This window comes from Rhinolophus sinicus, linkage group LG15 (genome assembly GCF_036562045.2).
Source record: "Rhinolophus sinicus isolate RSC01 linkage group LG15, ASM3656204v1, whole genome shotgun sequence".
Taxonomy (NCBI): Eukaryota; Metazoa; Chordata; class Mammalia; order Chiroptera; family Rhinolophidae; genus Rhinolophus; species Rhinolophus sinicus.
Window position 1 is genome coordinate 13704608 of NC_133764.1, and position 22963 is coordinate 13727570.

General features: G+C 45.6%; 1 protein-coding gene across 1 annotated transcript in view; it reads left to right on the plus strand.

Moving 5' to 3' along the window:
• Positions 1 to 9603: 9603 nt before the first annotated feature.
• The window catches only part of NCBP3 (nuclear cap binding subunit 3), a 34255-nt gene continuing 20895 nt past the window's right edge, over positions 9604 to 22963 (plus strand). The window contains exons 1-4 of the mRNA XM_019743796.2: positions 9604 to 9850; positions 11760 to 11825; positions 13372 to 13477; positions 21098 to 21223. Of these exons, the coding sequence (XP_019599355.1) occupies positions 9668 to 9850; positions 11760 to 11825; positions 13372 to 13477; positions 21098 to 21223 (481 nt within the window). The 5' untranslated portion in view covers positions 9604 to 9667. The remainder of the gene's footprint in view (positions 9851 to 11759; positions 11826 to 13371; positions 13478 to 21097; positions 21224 to 22963) is intronic.

Here is a 22963-nt window from a genome sequence, read left to right on the forward strand (position 1 = left end):
CATCTCTGTGTGTACATTCTCTGCATCTGCATATGTGTTCTTTCTTACCAGCTGGACCAGCTGGCTTTGCTAGCTTTTCTGGAAGGGTTTAAGCAGGATAGTAAGAGGCGATCTAGAGGGAGGTGACAGGGAAGGATGGGGGCTGGCTCTGGAGGGTGAGGAGCTACAGACCAGCCTGTGACAGTTTCCTGAGCAGGTCCTGCGGCCCCTCCTTGAAGGATAGGCTGTTTGGGAGCCAGCAGGCTGGCCATGAGGGAACCCTTCCTGTTTCGCAGGGACCCAGCGAGGCCGAAGTCTGGTCTCCGGGAGCCATCGCCACTCCTCATGATGCAGAAGTCCCAATGGAGCCTCATACGAGTCCCTGTGACAGGCCCTGTGTCCTTCTTGTGCCTCCCTAGCCGTGGGCACTGGCACGGGCTTTGGGGACCCTGCAGCTCCCTGCTCATACCAGGGCCCTCCATGGCCATGATGGAAAGAGTCATCTTTGAGGTCAGACAGCCTTGAGCTTGAATCCAAGCCTTGCCAAGTAATAGCTCTATGATCCTGGCAAGTCACTAGAGGAGTCTCGGTTTCCTGATCAATTGAATGCAGATAATATCAGCACTTCCTCGGAGTTCTCGTAAAGTTAAGTGAAGCGCTTGTGCCAAGCATCTGACACAGTGCCTGGCACAGAGTAAGTCCTCAGCAAGTGAGACACTGAAAATAAAAAGAATTTTCTGCCCCTGGGCTGCCTGGAACCAGCCTGACAGGCCCGGCCTCAGCACGTCCTGTATGATAGGTATTTGCCCCGCTGTGGAGCTCCCAGCTGGGTAAAACTGCCGACCAAGCAGGGCACCATGGCAGAGGCGTGGTGATCAGTTTTTCCATCTGAGAAATGGAGGCCAGAGCTGCTCCTGCCTTCTTCCTAGTCGTCATGTGAAGGTCCCATGAGGGGCTGCACTGAGCCCCCTCCAGCAGGGCTCCTGGCAGTCAGGCAAAAGTTCCCCAAAAGCCAAGACCAATTGATAAGGGGTTCTTCTTTTTTTTTTTTTAAGTGTGTTTTTCCAGGACCCAACAGTCCAAGTCAAGTAGTTGTTTCAGTCTAGTTGTGGAGGGTGCAGCTCACAGTGGCCCATGCGGGGATCGAACAGGCAACCTTGGTGTTATGAGCACCACGCTCTAACCAACTGAGCTAACTGGCTGCCCCGATATGTGGTTCTTATTCCCACTTCCTCACTGGTCTCCTGGCCTTGGTCCTCAGCACTCCAATCCATCCTCTTAGCAGCTGCTGAGGTGATCTTGGGTGCCCACCTGATCTTGCCCACCCCTCTCAGAACCCATCTGTGCTCCCTGCAGTGCTCATCCTCCCATGTGAGGCTCCTGCCATCGGCCCTGCCGGCCTCTGGATGCTCTCCTGACCCCTGCCCTCCTCTCCCACCACATTCCCTTCACTCCTCGTCCCCATGGCTCTCGGCCTCACCCACTCCTCCAGGACATGCCTTTCCCATCTCTGTCTCTCTTTGTCAAAGTTGTCCCTCCCTCCAAGGCCTAGCCTACAGTCATAAAAATCCCTGGACTGGTTCGTCGGCCCCGGTGTTGGTCCCCAAGCCCTGAGCCTGGGTCTGACAGGCAAGCTCACCATGCCAAGGGCTGAGTAGGACCATGGTACATGGTATCATTGCCCCATGAAGACAACCATTCGAACAGGCACATTTTGGTAGGGAAACTGAGGCCCAGGGGTCAGTAACTGGCTCAGAGTCACACAGCAGTCAGGGAAGAGCCAGCTTAGAGCCCAGGCCTCCTGCCCACCCACCCCACCCAGGTCTTTCCATACCAGCGGCCAGGAAGATCCAGAATCCTACACACAAGGCAGACATCTGGGCCAATCAGAAACAGTCTGCACTTCCAGACCGAACCACACAGGTGAGCTGAGCCCAGGCCAGGGGTGTCCAGCTGAAGGCTGGGGGGACAGCCCGAGGTTTGCCCTGGGAGGCCCTGGTTCCCAGGAGAGAATGTCTTTGGGCTCTGGATCCCACAGGCACTTTGCCTACTCCTTCCTCTCCCCAACCACTATCATCCTGTAAGGCCTCAGCCTGGAGGAGGGGAGGGAAGGATGGTCAGGGCCACTGAGGGTGCCTATTTTCCTAGGGGCGCACACAGACACCTACTGGGACCCCTATAGACACCCCACAGGTCACAGAGTCATCCCTCCCTCCCACCCCCACACACAGGCTGGCGCACCCACGCACACAGGCTGACACACCCACGCAAACAGGCTGCACACCCACACAGCCTCCCCGTGGGCAAACAAGCAGGCCTGGGACTCTGCTGAGGGAGGCCAGGAGAGTCACATAGTGAGAGCTACTGGGCCCTGGGGGTCAACCGAGGCCCAGGAGGAGGCCAGGAAGACCTGGGGAGGGGTCTGTCCCCTATCTCACCTGCAGAACTGCCCTGGCCTGCAAGGACTCCTGCTGGACTAGTTGTCCATGGCTTAAATGACCATCTCCTGTCCTGGTCCCCTCCTCCATACACACACAGACCTGGCTCTGCCCTTTGGGGTGTCATACACATCCATTTCTCTACCCAGGATGACCCAGGGAGCAAAGTCTGGGTCCTCTCACTGTCCAGGGAAGCTGCCTGTCCTCACCCAGGTGGGACGGATCCGTTTGTCATTAGCCCTTCCTGGTTTTGTAGTCAGCCTCCCTGCCTTCCCCTGACCATGCCTGGGCCCTGGCCATCTCGAGGTCACCCTATCCGGAAAGGCTTCCCCAGGCCACAGCCCCAGAGGGACCGTTGGCATGTGATATGGTGTCTGGTTCATCTCCTAAAAGGCAAATCAGGACGCAGGAATTGTAACCTTGCTCACTGGCTGAGTCACTTTCACAACTTGTATCTGCCCACTCCATCCCACCATGATGCAGACCATTCAAAGAGCATCTCTCAGCTGAATCATAAGAATAGCATCTTCCCTCTGGGAACCCCATTCTCTCCACCTAATCCCTAGTAAGCTGTGTCTCTGGCCTGTATATCTCCGGCCTTATCTGGTCCTCTGGTCTTGCTTCTCAGCCTGCAAACTAGCTCAGGCCTCCCCTGTAGCTATAACCCAGATTTCCACCCCCTTGGTTTTCCAAAGGCTGGCCCCACACGTTGGACATGCAGGAGGCCACCCCTCCTGCTTCCTCTCTCAGATGCCCTCTGCGCAGGCTCCTTGTCCCCGGTTACTGCCCAGCTCACTCTGTCCTGTCCCCAGCAGGACCAGTCACTGTTGGTTCTAGCCACAGTCCATATGATTAACTGATGTTCTCTGCATTGAGCACCGTTTGCCCCTCACCCCCCCCCCAATTCCTTTGGTCTCTCAAGACCCTCCCCCATGGTCTAGGCGCAAGTCTACACGGAAGGAATGGAACCAGAACAATGGGGGACTAACATAGGAAGGGGCTGGTTAAACTTCTCCACGCTTGGTCTCCCCAGAGTCCAGGGAACCATCCTTAAGGTGCAGGAGCTTTCATAGGAGAGGATCCCCTTGCCTTCAGGTGCTCTCCTCTCCTTTTAGGCAATCTGTGCCAATACCCACCACCTCCCCAGGAAACCCACTCCAAAGCTGTGAGAGGGCTCCCAGCTGTGGTCTGCCCCATCCCAATTCAGTCTAAACAGTAGTGATCAACCTGTCTCTATGCTAGAAGCGCCTAAGGAGCTTTAAAAAAATCCTGATGCCTGAGCTCCACCCTGACTTAATCGGTCTGGGGTGCAGTGTGGGTGTCAGGATTCTTTTTTTTTTTAATTAATAGACTTCAGTTTTTGGAACAGTTTTAGGTTTATAGAAAAATTACGTGGGAAGTACAGAGAGTTTCCATATATTCTCTCAACCCCCTCTCCTGCCGCCAACCCCCCCATTTCCCCTATTAGTAATATCTTGCATTAGTGTGATACATGTGTTACAACCAATAAATGGATATTGATGCATTATTACTAACGAAAGTCCACAGTTTACATTAGGGTTCATTCTGTGTTGTACATTCTGTGAGTTTTGACAAATGTATAATGACATGTATCCACTGCAGTTTTATACAGAATAGTTTCACGGCCCTAAGAATCCCAGTGCTTTCCCTATTCATCCTCCATTCCCACCCACCCCTCACTCCACTCCCCCAACCCCTGGCAACCACTGATCTTTTTACTGTCTTCGTAGTTTCGCCTCTTCCAGAATGTTGTACAGTTGGAATCATACCGTATATAATCCTTTCAGTGTCCTAGGTGATTAAAACTTTCATTATTTTAAAAATTGAAATATAATCGACATATAACATTGTATAAATTTAAGGTGCACAACATATTGATTTGATACATGTGTGTCGCACTATGATTGCCATGTAGCATTAGCTAACACCCAACATCCCTGTCTCATCATATAATTACCATATCTTCTAGTGGTGGGAACAATTAAGATCTAGTCTCTTAGCATGTTTAATGTTTAAGGTACAGTGTTGTTGTCTGTAATCACTGTACTGTGTATTAGATCTCCAGGATTTATTTGCTAGTCACAAGTATGTGCCCTACCCTAGATGATTTTAATGAACATCGAGGATTGACATGAATAGCTCTGGTCTAGAATTTGGTAAGGGGGGGTGTATATCTGCTGCTTCATGTTTCTAAATCTAATTCAGGAAAAGGTCTCATTTCCTTCTGATATGTCCATCTGTCCTTCCATCCATCCTTTCAATATTTGTGCAGAGTTTTCTATAACCAGGCACTGAGTTAAACACTAAGCTAAATCAATACTGTTCCTACTCTCATGGCCCTCAGTCCATCGCAGGAGACAGACATGAATCAAGTTGCCATGCGCATGTGTGGGTGATTTTGAATTGATATGGGCACTCTACAGGAAAGGCTCGCAGTGGTGACTCGCTGGTTGTGGCTGGGGAGGTTTCCCCGAGGAAGGGAAACCCCAGCTGAGATCTGAGGTTGAGAAAGAACTAGCGAGGCCAAGGGGGAGGAAAGAAATCTCAAAGCAGAGAGACTAGCTTGTGCAAGGGCCCTGTGGTAGGAGGGACAATTTGCTTTCCAAGAACTGAAGTAGTGATGTTGGGAGTGAGGAGGAAAGTAGTGCATGCAGCTGGAGCAGTGGAAGGGCTGGATAATGTGCTGAAAAGAGGAGGGATAGGAGTGGAGGAACCAGAAAAACAGAGAAACCAGTGAGGAGGCCACTGCAATGTCCAGACAAGAGGTGATAATGTTGGTGGCTGGGATGGAGAGAAGCTGAGGGATGAGAGCTGAAAGGAAGGACAGAAGCAGATGGGCATGAGGGACATGGGGGAGGCCAGACTGACAATTCTCTGTGTGGCCTGGCTATGGGAGTGGGAGAAGAAGGTGTGAAGGGTGGCTTCTGGCTTCCAGGCTTGCACATCTGGATTCACTACAGTGCTGATCAGAGAGGTAGGGAACACAGGAGTGACCCGGCCTGGAAGGAGGATTCTGAGTCTTAGGCAAGTTGAGTCTGAGGTGCCTTGAGACATTCAAGGGAAGATGTGCAGTAAGTAGTTGGACATGTGGGTCTGGAGCTCAGAGGAGAGGGAAGAACTGGAGATGGGGAGATGGCGTCCTCAGGCTGTGGATGGCAGTGGAATAGGAAGCCATGGGTGTGATGAGATGGCCCAGAGAGTGAGCACGGGCTGAGAAGAAAGGGCCCAGGATCAAGCCCTGGGGGATTGTTAATGTTGGGGGAAGGAGGAAGAACCCTAAAAGGCACTGGAGCAGGCGTAGCCTGGGAAGTGAAAAGAAAACCAAGTGTGACCATACAATAGAAGATTGTGTGTGGTTTCAAGACCTGGGGAGCGGCTATCAGTGTCCATGATGCTGAGCGGTCAAGTCAGGAGGAGAAAGTGAGGAACACAATCCTTTCAAGAATTAGGCTGTGTTGGGGTTGGGGAGCATACGAGGTCAGACCATTAAGTTTGTGAACTCATTCTAGAAAAACTGCTACATACCTCACTGCCGAATATCACTACGGTCACTTTTGAAGTGCTCCCCTTGGGAAGCTATGCACTGACGGCAGGGCCTCGTCCACACTTCAAAGCGATTTTGAAACTCTTTTTCTGGAATGGTCATCAGAACTGTCGTTGTATTACCCTTGATGTCCTGAATGTCATCCAAATGTCTTCCTTTCAATATTTCCTTTATCTTCTGGTAAAGAAAGAAGTCACTGGAGGCCAGATCAGGTGAGCAGGGAGGGTGTTCCAATACAGTTACTTGTTGACTGGCTAAGAACTCCCTCACAGACAGTGCTGTGTGAGCTGGTGCATTGTCATGATGCAAGAGCCATGAATTGTTGGGGAAAAGTTCAGGTCATCTAACTTTTTCACGCAGCCCATTCAGCACCCAAATAGTAAACTTGGTTATCTGTTTGTCCAGTTGGTACAAATTCATGATGAATAATCCCTCTGATACCAAAAATAAGTCAGCAACATTGTTGCAACAAGTTCACGAACTTGTCAGACCTGTAGATACATACATCTTCTGCATCAAGGTCAGCTGCCTCAAGACCTTTTCTTTAACTGTAGAAACTTTTCCTTAATTACCAACCTGCACATATTCCAAGGACGTGAACTGGGGGTGTGGGGTTGCAGGTGTCCAATTTAAAACTGCATCAAAGAACAACTCTGAATCAGCAGGGCATCACCTCAGGTCAGTGGACCATGTTACCAGTTCTCAAGTAGCATTTGATAGGAGCTTATATTACCTTTTAATGGCTTTTCCCTTTTTTATCCCAGGAGAGGTAGGATCCCATTATTCATTCCCCTCTTCCCTGGAAGAGAGAAGGAGTGGCCAATTTCAGTCAAAATTTTAAGAAAGAGGAATCTTTCAGAAGACCCTTAATATCCTCTTTGTCCCCTAGCCTCCATCTTCACAAACTTCTCAAAAGAGTTGTCCACACTTTTGCAAATTCCACTTTTAATCTACCTTCCTCTTCATGGACACCGTCTCATCAAGGTCACCGATGGCCAACAAACCTTCAGACCCAAGCCAAGTTTCACTGTGAACTTGTGGCTGCCTTTGATACTTGATCACTTCCTGGGTGAAACTCTTCTTTCAGTCTGTCCCAGTGTCTCACTCTCCTGGTTTCTTCTGTTAATAAAAAATCATCCAGACTTTGGAAATAGGAAAAAATAACAGGTAAAAGAACTACACTGATATTCTTTCAATGTAGTGCCAGGTGTTATCCAACGTACCTATTTTGCCCAGGAATTATCTGATTCTCTAGGGATGTGTACCTTTGAATACTTTCTGATTTACTATCTATTAGGGTATTTTACAGCTCTGTAAGGGTAGAAGTTAATTTATAGAAAATTCATAATGAGCAAATAATTCTTGTCCAATAGCGATGTCAATGTTTTCTGTCTGGTAGAAAAGGAAACCCCAAAGGTTACAGTTTTTTTGCCTTGTAGGACATTAAATTGTGTTGTTACATTAATTTCTGTGTTCTTTTGACTGACCAACTCTGTATTCATTCCCAAATTCTTTTTTGAACCAGTCTTAATATCTTATCGGTCTTCATCCCCTAATGAATGAATAAAAGCTTTGACATGTGTTCATTTCATATTGGGGAGTCATGTTTTTCAACTTTTTTTAAAAAAAGATTTTATTGGGGAAGGGGAACAGGACTTTATTGGGGAATGGTGCGTACTTCCAGGATTTTTTCCAAGTCAAGTTGTTGTCTTTTCAATCGTAGTTTAGAGGGCGCAGTTCAGCTCCAGGTCCAATTGCCTTTGTTAGTTGCAGGGGGTGCAGCCCACCATCCCTTGCAGGAGTCAACGAGTCGAACCGGCGTCCTTGTAGTTGAGAGCCCACTGGCCCAAGTGGGAATCAAACCTTCGGCGTTAGGGGCATGGAGCTCCAACCACCTGAGCCACCGGGATGGCCCTCAACTTGTTCGAGAATTATTTTTGACCACTTCTGTTTCCATGGCCCCACTTCAGCAGGCTGCACCGAGGACAGGAAAGGGGGGCGGGTGGTGAGTCAGGTGACTGAAAAGAGACAGACATGAAGGGCTTTCCTGACGGAAGTCTAGGAACCCTGGTGCTAGCCTGATGCCCTGACTTGCTCTGGGTTCCTAATTCTCCTGCCAGCTAGAGCTCGGCCACAGGAGCTGGTTCTCCCTGAGCCTAGCGCCTGAGTCCTCAAGCCACAGGCTCCTCACACACTGCAGGGTGAGAGGCCTGCCCAGCCTTCTCTGCTGGCCTCCGGGTGTCCATAGCTGAGGAGAGATTCCTCCTCTCCTCATTCCCCAACCCCTCAGGCCTAGAAAACACGTGTAATGGTGGGGTTTGTGACTGTCGTCCAAAGCTAGCCTCCAAGCACAAACTTTCTCTGAAATGTTCTTAAAAATGCACACAAATGCATTCCATGCATGCAAACCCATTTTGTAACTAGTGTTCCTTTTGTCAAAACTAGCCCTCTCAAGAGCTCCATCTTGTTTGTCCCGTGATTTAGCCCACATTTAAGAAGAACTGATGTACTGTGTCCTTTCTGTTCGATCCTGTATCTACATATAATTATCTCATTGAACCCTCACAACCTCCTTTGGGGGTGAGTAACGTTGTCCCATATTACTGTTGAAGGAACTGAGATTCTGAAGTGGTAAGTGGCTTGCCCAAGGTCACACATGGTGTAAGGAGCAGAACCAGCCAGCTTTGATGCTGATCATACTCTCTCTTGGTTTATAATTATTTGTTCCTCCATGATCATAGCTGGCAGGTCCTCAGAGACCCCAGGATCCCACCCATGCTCTCCTGAGATGGGAAGACAGGCCCAGAAAGGGACCAGAACTAGCTCAAGTTAACACAGGGAGGAAGGTGCAAAATCTGGACTCAAAGCAAAAACTGACCGGTGGCGCCCTCTGGAAGCTTACAGGACAATCCCCCTCTCCCAAGCAAGCTCTTGTTGAAACGTCTGCAAGAAACCATGTTCAGAAACTGACAATGGACTAAGCCCTCCGGAGTCAGGAAATTGAGGGTTAAGCTCTGGCCTTTGGGCAGCTCACTACCCTCTCCAAGTCTCAATTTTTGTGTATGTATACTGGGTCAATTATCGGGACACCTGAAAAAGACTAACGTTGGCAAGGCAAATACATTGTAAACCTACAGAATGCCTAGAGGTGATAGACCAAAGCTCATTCTGGGCTCTGGAGCCAGATTGTCTAGGTTCAGATCCAGGTTTTATCTCTTAAATAGTCTGTCACCTTAAGTAAATTTCTATGCCTCAGTTTCCTCATATGTAAAATGGGGACTAACAGTACCTACTACTTCATAGGGTTGTTGTAGGCATTCAAGCGCTTGTAACAGTCACTGGCACGTAATGACCTTAGTAAAGTTAGCTTTCATTACAGGCTTACTGTTCTAGGCGTAACTGTTTTCTAAGCCCAGAAAATACCCATCTCCTCCAGGCCCTGCCCCCTCCAACAGGCCCGTCCCCGTCTCCACTCGGTCCCGCCTCCTCCTCTCCCAGGTCCCGCTCCAGCCTGCCCGGGTTCCTCCTGCCACCAGGGGGCGGCAGCGCTAAAGGGGGAGGGGCCTCTAACTGAAGCTGGCGACGCTCTAGGTAGCGGCGGCGGCTGCTCTGTAGCCAGTGGCGGCGGCGCTCTAGCCAGCGGGTGTGCGGGGCGGGCTCTCAGTGGTGCGGCCGGCGGGCGGCGATGGCGGCCGTACGGGGCCTGCGAGTGTCGGTGAAGGCGGAGGCCCCAGCGGGGCCGGCCTTGGGGCTCCCATCGCCTGAGGCGGACTCCGGTTTGGAGCGTGGCGAGCCGGAGCCCATGGAGGTGGAGGAGGGCGAACTGGAGATCGTGCCGGTGCGGCGCTCGCTGAAGGAACTGATCCCGGTACGGGCGGGGGACGGTGGGCGAGGAGGAGGTCGCTAAGAGAGCGAGTGCCCCGCGCCGAAGCGGGCCGGAAGGGGAGGCGGCGGGCGCCCGGGCTGGGGGAAAAGTCAGGGGAAGGGGAGCGAGGGGGGAGAGCGCGGGGGTGGGGGAAGGGGGCTCCAGGCTGGAGGCGAGACCCGCAGCGAGAGAAAGGACGCTGGGGCGCCCGGAAATGGGTGTTGAGGGGGCTGGAGGAGGTGGGGTAGAGCTGGAGGGTACTTAAGGACGTCCCTTTCGCTGCCCCTCTGAGCGAGTCTGTGCAAGAGGGTGATTGAGGAGGGGCCGGGATTGTCTAGGGGCTTGAGATAAAGGGGGAACCCCAGGCGGGAACAGAACCAAAAGCGGCCCAGAAGGAACTGTGGCGCCAGCATCCAGCCCTCCTTGTGGGTCGTGCTCCGGTGGAGCTGGTGTCTGTAAAACCTAGCACTCGCGGGTTTCTCTTGGAAGGGTTGGACTTGTCAGCAGCAGGAACTCAGTGTTTCTGTTGTGGCTTGAGGGTCGTCTTGTCCCCCATGCAGCCCCACTGCTATGTAGCACCTACACCGTGGCCCCAGCATCTGACCCTTAATAAGCCCAGAACATCAGCGAACAGCAGTGGTCCTTGGTCTGTTTTTCTAATCACAATGGAGACACTGAGAGGTGTTTTGCTTGTGGTTTGGTGGTCCAATATCCGGTTCTTATGGGTGGTCTCAGACCCGCATGGCTCTTCTCAAGTACTTAATTTCTCACCCAACACAAACTACTTTTTACCACGTCAGCATACAGGCTTTTAAATTGAAATGGGGGAGAGGTGAAGGTGGGATCACTAAAGATAGCAAATGATAATGATTCTGGTAGCAACAATGAACAAAGTGGCATTTTCCCATTAACTACATTGTATCATTTAAATATTACTGCAGTTGTGAAGTCGATATCATCCCTTTATTCATTCAGTTTAACATTTATCTATTGCATCCCTCACTATGTGCCTGGCACAATCCTAGGCACTTGATCAAGATCAAACTCCCTGCTGGAGTTTATGTTCCAGTTGAGGGACACAAACAATTTCTGATAGTGGTAAATGCTATGAAGAGAATAAAACATGTTAATGGGAACGAAAGTGAAGGGGGATGGGTGCAAAATGGGCAGCAGAATGGGATAGGATGGTCAGGGAAGTCCTCGGAGATAGTGACATTTAAGCCGAACCCTAAACGACAAAAAGGAGTCAACCATGTGCAGATTTGGAAGAGAGTGTTCCCAGCAAGGGCAACAGTAAGCACAGAGACTGCGATGGGAACAAGATTGTTTTGTTGGAGAAATGGAAAGTTCTGCAGCCCAAGTAAAAGAGGTCAGGAAGGCCTAGATACCATGGTGGAGACCTAGGCCCAGAGAGGCCAAAGGAAACTGCACAGTGTCCTGTAATCTGTGAACTGCGACTTGAGTCCTGAGCTTCCAGATCCCACCCTCTTCATTGCACTGTGCTGTTTTCCCGTGGAGGCCTGGGTGAGTCCGGGCTTTCTGCGTTTTGGTGAGAGCTTGTGCTCCACCTGGTGGCCTGGCCTGATGACTTTGATCTGTCTGGGTTGGAGAGAGGAGTGTGCCTCATCATGGACGGTTTTCACGAAAGCCTCTAGATTTTCACTTACACAGGTACTTTCAATAGATGGAATTACTTCAGGTTTTGCACAGGCTCTGATCTAGAAAAGACTTCTCATTAAAGTGGTTGATGGCTACCATAGAGTCCCTGGGATGTTGTTTCCTCATAATAAGAGTTGTGAGGGTAGGGGAAGGATTGCTGAAGCGAATGACTATTCAAAAGGCATCAGCTGTCTTTTATTATGAGATTTTCCTCAATAGCGTAAACGTTTCATACCTTTCTCCCTTGTGTTAGGACACGAGCAGAAGATACGAAAATAAGGCTGGCAGCTTCATCACCGGAATCGATGTCACCTCCAAGGTGAGACAGACCAGGATTTATTTATTCATTTTGAGAAGCGGTGAACTTGGTCCCTAGGACTTGTGGAACTGCAGTTATTCTTTACCTCCTATTTTGCTGCAGAATTGAAAATTTGTAACTTAAATTTCATGTTGTACAATGATGCCTTCGTGCATTCTGAAAACATCTGGGCAGTATTTTGTTCTCATAGTCACGACAAGATGAAAATCACAATACCAGGGTGACTGCGTAACCACATCCAAGGAAAGGTTCCGCACTGGGAATGCTTTTTTTATGCTATGTCCCTTCTTTAAAAGTGCATATACTGTTTCCACTTTAAATGAAACAAAACATGAATAATAGCATTCTATTGCTATATTGGATGTATAAAAGCAAAAATAAAAATAAATATGTCATGCTTATGTTTTATCTGGGTCTCAGTCTGTCAGATGGCTTAAAGGTCAAAAGAAAAAAATGACCTTTTAGACAAGAAAATAAAATGAAGATGTTTTCCTGTTGTAATTGAAAAAGAAGTGGACTGTACTGTTCTTAATCCTACGCAGTTTGCCATTATATGAAACAGATATATGGGGGAAAGGGTAGTAATCCCAGAATTGGTACTTAAATTATGGCTAAAGGAAGGTAGATTAATTGGGAAGACTTAAGTGAAGAAAATTAGCATAACTGTTGGGAAATAACAGAAGTGTTGCTGCTTTACCAATCCCCACAAGCTTTCTACAGTCAGACCTTCAATTAGTGTGGCAAAGTTAATACACAGCTAGTGAAGGGTTCCTAAGAGCTATCCGAAACCCACAGTTGGACCCGATTTATTTTAGCTCTTGAAAAAAACTTATGGAGCTGATTATTTTGTTTTTCAGTGAAGCGTCAATGCTTCTTGTCACTTAAGGATGCAAACTGGCAATTCCATAGACACAGGCCTAGAATAGAAGACAGAGTTTCTTTGCCTCAATGTTATTTTTAAACCAGGAAAAAGCCTTAGGGAGTGGACTGCTCAGGCATACATAATGTGGAAGAATGTGATAGGTGTGATTACCATGCAGACAGTGTGAAATGGGGGTGGTGGTAGGGCTCCTAGAAATAGCACTGAGATCAGAAGATCTGCCCCCCCTTACTAGCTGAAGTACCTCCCGCAAACCTTTTAACTATTTTGTGCCTCAGTTTCTGCACCTAGAAAATTGGGAAGTTGAGATTGTTTAATTGTAATTTGTTCAAAGACTGATTGCTAATAATAAACGAAATGTCAGAGAACTAAAGCATTTATTACTCATTGAATCAACAAATATTCACGGAATTCCTATGCTTCTCCAGACACCGTGATAGGCATAGAATCATCATGAAGATTATTGCAAATTATAGCAACATTAGTGTGTGCCATCCTAGTAATTGACTTTGAATATCCAGTTTTTAAATTATTAAAGGTACATTGTTGCTTATTTCTCCTGATTTATTTTAGAGTTGTCACTGATGCATTATGTTGTGTTTGTGATTGTGTGTGTGATTCAACTTTCCTCGTCCATTGAAACATGGCTTTTTCCGTACCGTCTAGGAAGCAATTGAAAAGAAAGAACAGCGAGCCAAGCGCTTCCATTTTCGATCAGAAGTAAATCTTGCCCAAAGAAATGTAGCCTTGGACCGAGACATGATGAAGAAAGGTACGGGGTGTTTCGGGGGAATTTTCCCTCATTTCTCCAGAAAATAACTTTTCCCTGCTTGGCCTTGTGCTTCGGGCCTTGCCTCGCATGGCCAGTCATCCAGATACTCCCAAAGGAAGGGAACTTGTGAAGTCTCCATTTCTGAGGTGACCTGTTTCAAGTCGAGCTGCTGTTAACTGTGTCTCAGATGTTAGAGCTGGAAAAAAAGAGATTGTCTTATCAGAGGAGGCCCAGAGCAAGTCACCCAGTGAGTGGCAGAGCTGAGATTAGAACCTGTCCTTCTATAGACTCTTACTCATTTTCTGCTTTTATCACAAAAGGGTTAATTTTTCTTTCCCTTTAAACGTAGTGGACGTGTATCGCAGTGAGACCTTCTTTTCGGGGAATCAGAACAATATTGAGATTGGTGAGGGAAAGCCATCAATACTTCTGTTGATACAGGCTTGTGATTTTATTTAATTTTTGTGTTTTGTTAGGGAATTTTGCTTCCTAGAACTCACCATGAATTATAAAGAGTAATATGCCCCAGTCTTCTGAAACAATTTATAAATAAAAGGGAAAGTTATTACTATTTTAGTGAGTTCATTGCCTAATTTATTATTCCACTCTAATATAAATCCATGAATACAAAAGGTCTCCCTGTGTTGTATTTACAAACTTGGGTATTTGTGAAGGGCTTAATAGGCAGACCTGAATGCATGTTAAAGGTCTGTACTCATCTGTGTGAGTTTCTCTAGGCTTGCATGTTGAATGACTGAAAAAATAGTCTCTATTTATTGGGAATGTGCTCTCTTACCAGGCACTATTTTAATTAGCACGTTGCATGTTCATTTCTTATTACTTTCTCACGATGAGGAATATATTTTTTATTCCTATTTTACAAAGAAGTAGAAATAGGCTCAGAGAAGTTTCCTGAATGCCCGTTGGTACATAGCTAGTAAAAGTAGTCAGGGTTTAGACCTGGGTTTATCTGACCCTAAAGCCTTGCTCTTAACTGCTTTGCTCTATTACCTTATAATATGTGATATGATAGCGCAGACCCAACCTGCTCAGTCCATCCCAGTGGATGAAGTAGCTTAGATGCAGAGCTCAACTCTGGATGCTGCTTTACTCTTTTTCCTGCATCATGATTTCAAGTTGGAAATATGACCTTGCTTCCTTTGCAGGCTGAGTTTCCAGGCATCTGCCTGAGCAGCCTTCTGTTTCAGGAGAAGTCCTGTGAAGGCCAAGGACAGCTGTGCAGCTTGCCGTTCGTGTGCCTGCGTAGTCTGGGCCCAAGCAGAGTTCTCAAACCTCTCTCATAACTCCACCTTGCAAGCAGGACAGTTTCACCACACCTGTTTACTTCTAGTCCCGTGAATATTCCGTGTGACGTCTTGCCTCTGATCTTCCTGACTTTATCCCCGCTGATTTTGCCCTTCCTTACCCCATGCTTTGTCTGGTTCAGATGTCATTTCCTCTGTGAAGTATCCCTAATCACCCACTCAAATTTCTTTCCTATCTCTGTTGGAGCTCTTTAGGGTGCGAAAGCCCTCTTGGAATCTAGTCTCAGTTCCTTTGTGAATGTGAGCAAGTTATTAAACCTTTTTAGGTCTCAGTCTCCTTGTCTGAGTAATGGGAATATGATATCTACCTGAATGGGATCACTTTGGGGGTTAAATGGTTTTTTTAATTTTAATTTTTTTTTTAGAAAAACAATCCCGAGCTCATGGTTCTAAAGATATGTCCTCCTAAAAAGCAATAGATCTTCCGGGATGTCAGCTGGGGCAAGTTGCTTATTACACCCTGTTTTTCATCCAGGAAGCAGCATGGCCTAGGGTAGTGTTCCTGAACTCTGGAGAACCCTGCTGTTTATCCCAGATCAGTTTAAATTAGAATGGGAGATGGGGGGGGCGGGGGCGGGGGGATAGGTCCCAGAGATATTTTTCTATCTCCCTAGGTATTTCTAATGTACAGTCAAGACTGAGAACCATTGATAATTGTGGTTAAAAGTGTGAGTTCTGAAGCCTGACTGCCCATGTGCAAATCCTGACCTGTCACTTTCTATAATAGCTCTGTGACCTTGGACAAGTTCCTTAGCCCCTAAGAACCTCAGTTTCCTCATCTGGAATGGCAGATACCAGCAGTTCTCCTAGGATTGTTGGGAGGCTCTAACAGAATGTTACAGTTGGTAGAGTGGTGTCTGGCACTCAGTAAGTCCCCAATAAACGTTAGTTATTATTACCATCATCTGGAAGTTTTCCATCTTCCAAGTAGTCATCTAAAGGGCCCAGCCTCTTGGGTGAATGGGGACATTAGAATAAACATCTTAACTCCTACAGCCACACTAGATATCAAGTTATTGCTTCCTGATACCAATTACAATAATATACCTATTGATAAATGTTTACTATGTGCTACTCTGCTATGTGGTTAATTTACCCTTTCAACAGTCCTGTGAAGAGAAGGTATTTATCATCTCTGTTTTACTGATGGGGAAAATCAGGTGCTGAGAGGTTGAGAAACTTGCCCACAGCTAGGAACGTAGCAATGTTGGCATTTGAAGCCTGGCCTAACCGAAGTCCGTGTTCCTGACCTGCCAGCATTCTGGCCCAGAGTTTGGGAAATGTTGCACTGGACTATTTTGCAGGAATAGTGACGTGCTGCTGCTCTTGAGTAACTTGGTGTCAGGCAGCTTCAGTCTCCTTATCCCCAAAATCAAAGCTCTCGGGGTTGGAAGGCACCTTTGGGGTCATTAAAGTCCACCTCCTTCCAGCACTGCAGGCCGTTTGGCAAAGTTCCCAGTGGCCTTTTGGCTTCTGCCTGAACGTTTCCTAGCGATGGCAGTACAACTATTTATGAAGCCATCAGTTTTGGTTTGGGATATATATTGATACATGTTCCTTGTGTTGAACAGAAATTGCTTTCTAGTAATTTCTGTCAGTTACTGTGGACCCTTAGAACAACATTAAGCCCTTTCTTCATTCACACAAAGACTAGTTCCTATGTGATTTATGTGATTTGACTCTCTGGTCTCCCTCTTCTAGACTCTTTGCAATTTTTAAATGTTCTTCATAAGGACATTTAATGTAAGGTGAGGTGTAGATTCCAGATATGGTTGGATTCATGGAGAGTTTGGCGGAACTATTACCACAGTCTCTGTCCTCACCATTTCATAATGTTGTACCCATCTTCTAGTCAACCAAAGCACCCCGGTCTTTCCCCCAGGAACTGTACCCATTAAGACAGTCTTTCTCGTCTTGTACTTGAGGCACTGTTTAAAAATTAACCTTCTTATTTATCCCTATCAAGTTACATCTTGTTAATTTTAAGATTCCATTTCAACCTGTTGGGTTCATTGTCATCTTAACTGTGCCTTTTAACATTTTAGCTATGCTCGTCACTTTGGTGTGCCTGGCTTCAGCATCTCCTTCCAGTCGTGGCTAAATGTCGAACAGGGTAGTCCCATATTGTGCCATGAAACATAGATCCGTGAATTGTAAGCCTTATCAGATCTACATGTCACTTGATTGGCATGAGGACCTAGGTTACGTGCCTTAATGATCTCGAGACAGAACACCATCTATGGTGTTATTTGAATTTCTTGGCCTGCTCATGACACCACAAAAAGAAATGAGGTTTGTGTGGCTTGCTTCTTTGTGAACTCACATCATTTTCTATGGGAGAGCCTTGGTTTCTTAAAGGATCATAGATTCTGTCTGATACGCTGCTTTTTAAGAAATTTTAGGGATTGACATTAATCTTTTCAATTTGTTGTTTGGGAATTTCTCTTTTCCCCATTTAGAAAAATCAGTACAGGATGAGTCCTTCTCAAGGCTTTAAGGTACTTTGCTCCCTCCCTGTGACTTTTTAGAGATTACTACTTAATTCTGAGATCTTAGCTATGTGTTTCAGTCACTACATTGGGATGTAATTTTGGTCTAGAAGATTTCAGTCTATTAAAAGTAATTCTTATGCTTTCGAGACCTTTCTTGGATTTTAGTTCTACTTAATGATAGCTATTCTACTGTCATTAGTAGAAACAGATAAACAGTTCTGCCTTTTTTCCCACATTATCTTCCTAAAGTAGTATTGCTCTAGACACTTTTTTAATACTGTCAGCATTTTTGATGAGCGTGTATAGTCTGGACTGTACCCTTTCTTCATGAGATGTTATACAAACAACTCATGCTTACCAAAGAAAATTTGGAAAGTAGAGTAAGAAGAAAAGTTGCCCACAATCCACCACCCAAACCCAGTCATTGTCAATATTTTGTTTATTTCCTTCTAATTTTTTCTGCATGTGGACTTTATTTTTTTTTTTTTAATTTTTTCTTAAAGATTTTATTGGGGAAGGAGAACAGGACTTTATTAGGGAACAGTGTGTACTTCCAGGACTCTTTTTTTTTCCAAGATGTTGTCCTTTCAGTTTTAGTTGTGGAGGGTGCTGTTCAGCTCCAGGTCCAGTTGCCATTGCTAGTTGCAGGGGGCACAGCCCACCATCCCTTGCGGGACTCGAGGAATTGAACTGGCAACCTGTGGTTGAGAGCCCACTGGCCCATGTGGGAATTGACCCAGTAGCCTTCGGAGTTAGGAGCACGGAGCTCCAACCGCCTGAGCCACCGGGCCGGCCCTGGACTTTATTTTTGTTTCTCCTTTTCACTTGACAGTCTGTCATCAGCTTTTTCCATAGCCTAATGTTAGTCTTTTAGAGTCTTAAATTTCTTACACTCATTCATTCTCTTGCGTTTGTCGTTAGTACTTTACCCTTTATCTGTCTCCCATATGTGTTCTTTGGCAAATTGTGCTCACCCAGGCTTTGGTGCCTTCTCTTTCCTTGGGATCACCTCTCATCCTCTGAGTTACTGTACTTAGTGTCTTCCACAGTTTTTGATCATTCTAATCTGAAGCCATGGTATTGGCTACTTTTTCACTGGATATTCAGACATCTGCTTTCCTAAAGACTTGAGTTTTGTGTCCTACTACCTGTCATTTGTTGTCTTCTTTCCTTTAGAAAAATCCAAGACGGTACCCTCCCCCCCTTGCTTGTAGTCAGCATTCAGTAAATGTCCAGTTCTTGTTCCTTGATGTATCTGTTCACCTCCTCCTCAACAGTCAGCCCTATCTCATTGACTGGGCAGAAATCCGGGCTCCTGCTTTGTTTTATTTTAAGCTGTGACATTGTCAGCAAGGTGAGGAAGTATTGAGCATTCTCCGTTGGCAATCTTCCATCAAATCCTGAGCTTAATAAAGTTTCCATCTCTGGTGGGTCTTGCCACTGTCAGTTTGGTTCTCTTTTGAGAAAGAACCTGTTTTAATCCTCGAGCTGAGTGAGACTAGTTTATCTCTGCAGTGATATGACTTTTGCATCTCTTTCTTTTATATCTCTAGCTGCTGCTTTTGAACAAGATTATCCATTGCCCATTTCTAGATGTGTATACCATTCTCTACATTAAAACAAAGACATCTGAGGCCAGAAGTTTTGTTCTTTACCTTCTGTTTTGTTTTTAAGATGTTTCCTTAACTGTAGGTTTTTTTAAAAAACTGTTGTAATGTTAAAGCAATGCTCTGATGCTCTTGATATTTGTTTTTGTTGTTTCTTTTGGTCTTTATTTTCAGTTTGTCTCTCTAATGATTAAATCCTTGTTATCAGATCAAGACTCCTACAAGATCATTTCTCCCTGATCCTCAGTGTGTTCCCTCTGCCACCACCAGGAGCTCGCCCTGTTGTTTGTTATCTTTTTCAGAACCGTCTCTTTACTTCCCATGGGATCTTTCTCATCCAAACTCATGGCTTTTTTAGCTCACAGAACTGAGAGGGCCCCCTGGTCTAACCCCTTCAGTTTCCCATTCTGCATGCTAGAGTCACCCTGGATGTCCCATATGGACACCCATCTCATTTGGGCCTTTGTTCACTGTTGCACTGCTTGTCACTAATAAGGACTTGCTGGGATTCCTAAGTCTTAATGGCATCTCCGTCTTCATGAAGCTGGCTGGCAGGAAGGTACTCACCTTATACAGCCTGGCTCACATCTACATGGGCTCCCATTAAACCTGTCTTTTACTCTTCAAAATGGTAAAACAACTATTTAAAAATGTTTTATCTAAAGGTATTCTCATGTATTTTACATAAAAGTACTATAGGACATATCAAAACATACTTGGGAGTAATGGACATTGAATTCTTGACAGAATTACAGCAGAGAAGGGAGGGAGAGAAGGGACATGGAGAGCTTACACAGGGCCGTTTTGTGCGTAACATTTTATTTGCCTCAAATCTTTTTAAGAAACTAAACATAATGCTAGATGTTGGGTCTACAGATACTTAAAAATTATTTTTTCTTATTGATATATTTGCATATTTCACAAGTAAAAAGATTAAGTGAGGTAATGGATTGAAAGTATTTAGTAGAAAATTAACACAGTCCTGGTAGGGCTGAGGTTCCTTTGTGATTTCAGCCTCAACCTTTCTTCCTCCCCAAAGATAACAACTGTTATCAGTGTGGAGTGAATCACACCAGGCCTTTTCCTAGATCTTTATTTTCCCAAATATGCATCCTTAGAAAGTATATGTTAGCTTTTTGTTTTAATTTTTTTAGTGTCATCACATGATACATGTTTTTCTGCTCCTTGCTTTTCTTACTCAATAAGGTGTCTTAGACTCTTTCGATGGTGTATAAGTTATGTCATTGTTTCTAACTAGTATTCTGTTATGTGCTCAACCATGTTTGATTTCATGTACTTACACCATGATATATGACTCTGATAACTACTGGGTTATTAGAAGTTGTGCTACAAAGAGCATCTGTGTCAGCTGCTGTGGGAAGCCACAGCTGTTTAGAGGAGATACTGAGAAATAGAATTCTGTGCCTCTGGGGCGGCTAAACACCGATTGTGGTGGACACTCCCAATTTGTCCTTCCTTCAGAGTGGCTGTGCCACTTCACACTCCCACCAGCAGAGGGAGTGGCTCTTTTCCCCCACAGTAGCTACAGTTGGTAATAAAAGGCAAAGTTTATAAAAATCTAGTTGATGAAAACTGGTATCTTGTTTCAATATGCACTTTCCTAATTAGTTGTGAGGTCAGTCATCTTTCATATGTTTATTGTATTTCCTGGTGTGTGAATTGCCTGCTCATGTCCTTTGCCCATTTTTATTTTGGATTCTCATTTTCTTAATTGATTTGTAGGGTTTCTTTAATTTCCTTCCTTGCTTTATACCCAGGGGAGACCCTTCTTGTTTTTCAGAAATTGTCTTAACTATTGCACATTTCTCTTTGACATACATTTTAAATCAGTTTTTCAAGTTCAATGAAAAATCCTGTTGAATTTGGTATTACTTTAATTAAAACAGGTTAATTCGGGGAGAGATACCATATATTTTATCAACGCTATTTGTTTAATCTTTCTCAGCCAAATATGTCTGTTCTGAATTTAGTCATTTGTTTAAAGCTATTGGTCTGTGATAAAAATTAAAATAGTTGACCTTGGTGTCATCTCTCATTTTCTTTTGAAATGATTGCTATCTCGTTCAGCAAATTTCTTTTCTAAACACGTTATCTACACTGTTATAAAGGGGACTGGAGGATGTGCAATAGCAGATGGTAAAATTGTGTCATCTTTTCTGTGTCTTGTTTTTCTAGCAATCCCCAAAGTGAGACTAGAGACAATCTACATTTGCGGAGTAGATGAGATGAGTACCCAGGACATCTTTTCCTATTTTAAAGAATATCCTCCGGCTCACATTGAATGGTTGGATGACACCTCCTGTAAGTACACCCAAGTTTTCTGTTGAATATGCTTTTGGGTTTTGTTTGTTTTGTTTTGTTTTAGATTATTATTTTATTTTTTTAATTTTATTGGGGAAGGGGAACAGGACTTTATTGGGGAACAGTGTGTACGTCCAGGACTTTTTTCCAAGTCAAGTTGTTGTCCTTTCAATCTTAGTTGTGGAGGGTGCCGTTCAGCTTCAAGTTGTCCTTTCAGTCTTAGTTGTGGAGGGCGCAGCTCAGCTCCAGGTCCAGTTGCTGTTGCTAGTTGCAGGGGGCGCAGCCCACCATCCCTTGTGGGAGTCGAACTGGCAGCCTTGTGGTTGAGAGGACACACTCCAACCAACTGAGCCATCCGGGAGCTCAGTGGCAGCTCAGCTCAAGGTGCTGTGTTCAATCTTAGTTGCAGGGGGCGCTGCCCACCATCCCTTGTGGGAGGCGAGGAATCGAACTGGCAACCTTGTGGTTGAGAAGAGCCCAGTGGCCCATGTGGAAATCGAACCGGCAGCCTTCGGAGTTGGGAGCATGGAGCTGTAACCGCCTGAGCCACTGGGCCGGCCCTGTTTTTTTTAAACTTACTTATTTTAAACGCTTTGTAAGCGGGCATTTTCCCGCCAAATCGCGTCGTAACGCGGGGCTTTTTTGACATTTTCTCGCCAAAATTAGACTTTCTGTAAAATATTCATATCTTTCGATCTATTTGATATTTTTCTATGAAACTTTCAGTGTTTTAGTTTAAAAAGAGGTGCAAAATATGTGTTATTCTCGTCTCCCGCGCTTTGGTATAAAAAGCGATATGACGAGTTTACTCGTTTCCCGCAAAAAATGTGTTTTAAGTGTGTTTTTCCAGGACCCATCAGCTCCAAGTCAAGTAGTTGTTTCAATCTAGTTGTGGAGGGCGCAGCTCACAGTGACCCATGTGGGGATTGAACCAGCAACCTTGTTAAGAGCACCGCGTTCTAACTAACTGAGCTAACTGGTCGCCCCAAATATGCTTTATTTTTTTTTTTTTTTTATTTTATTAGTTTCAGGTGCACAAGACAAAGCACTACTTAGACGTTAATATGCTTTTGTTTTTTATTTTAAAAGTGTTCTTGCCATCTCAGCGTGAATGGTTATGGCTCAGACTACTTGTCTGTACCTGACCTTTGCCGTTAGCCTAGGAGAGGAAAAAATGCCCATTGATGAGAACCAGAATGCATTATCTTGTGTGCCAGGTTATATCCCAGGAGTATTCTAAGCCAGTTCAGAGGTGGTGACCAGGGTTGAGGAGGCTGGTTGCTGGCATCTGAGTCCAATGTATATGATTGAGGCCTTTTTAACTCCCACAATTTCCCAACAAGGGGGTGGATCCAACTGAATAGACTTGGGGCTGAGGGCTGCATTTTCAGGGCTTTAGACTGTCTTTGCAACTTGCTGTACAGAGAGCTGGCTCTGCCTAAGTGTCTCTAACCTAATACTAGACCAGAACCCTCTGACACTGTATTAGACCTCTCATCTCTGCTTGCTTTGGACTGTGTTTTCTGGAATTTCACCTGCTTACCCTAACAATTGAGCTGTTTCATTTGTGAATGTTATAACTGTAATTTTTAACTTGCCTCGCAGCTCCAAGTCTGGCCTGACCTATGGTGACCACTTTGCTGGCTTCTTGTCTTGACTCACTTCTAGTTTGGCTTTAGTTACTGCCAGCTTGCTCACCTACTAGGATGTACCCTGTATAGCAGCCTGGTTTTCTGGATT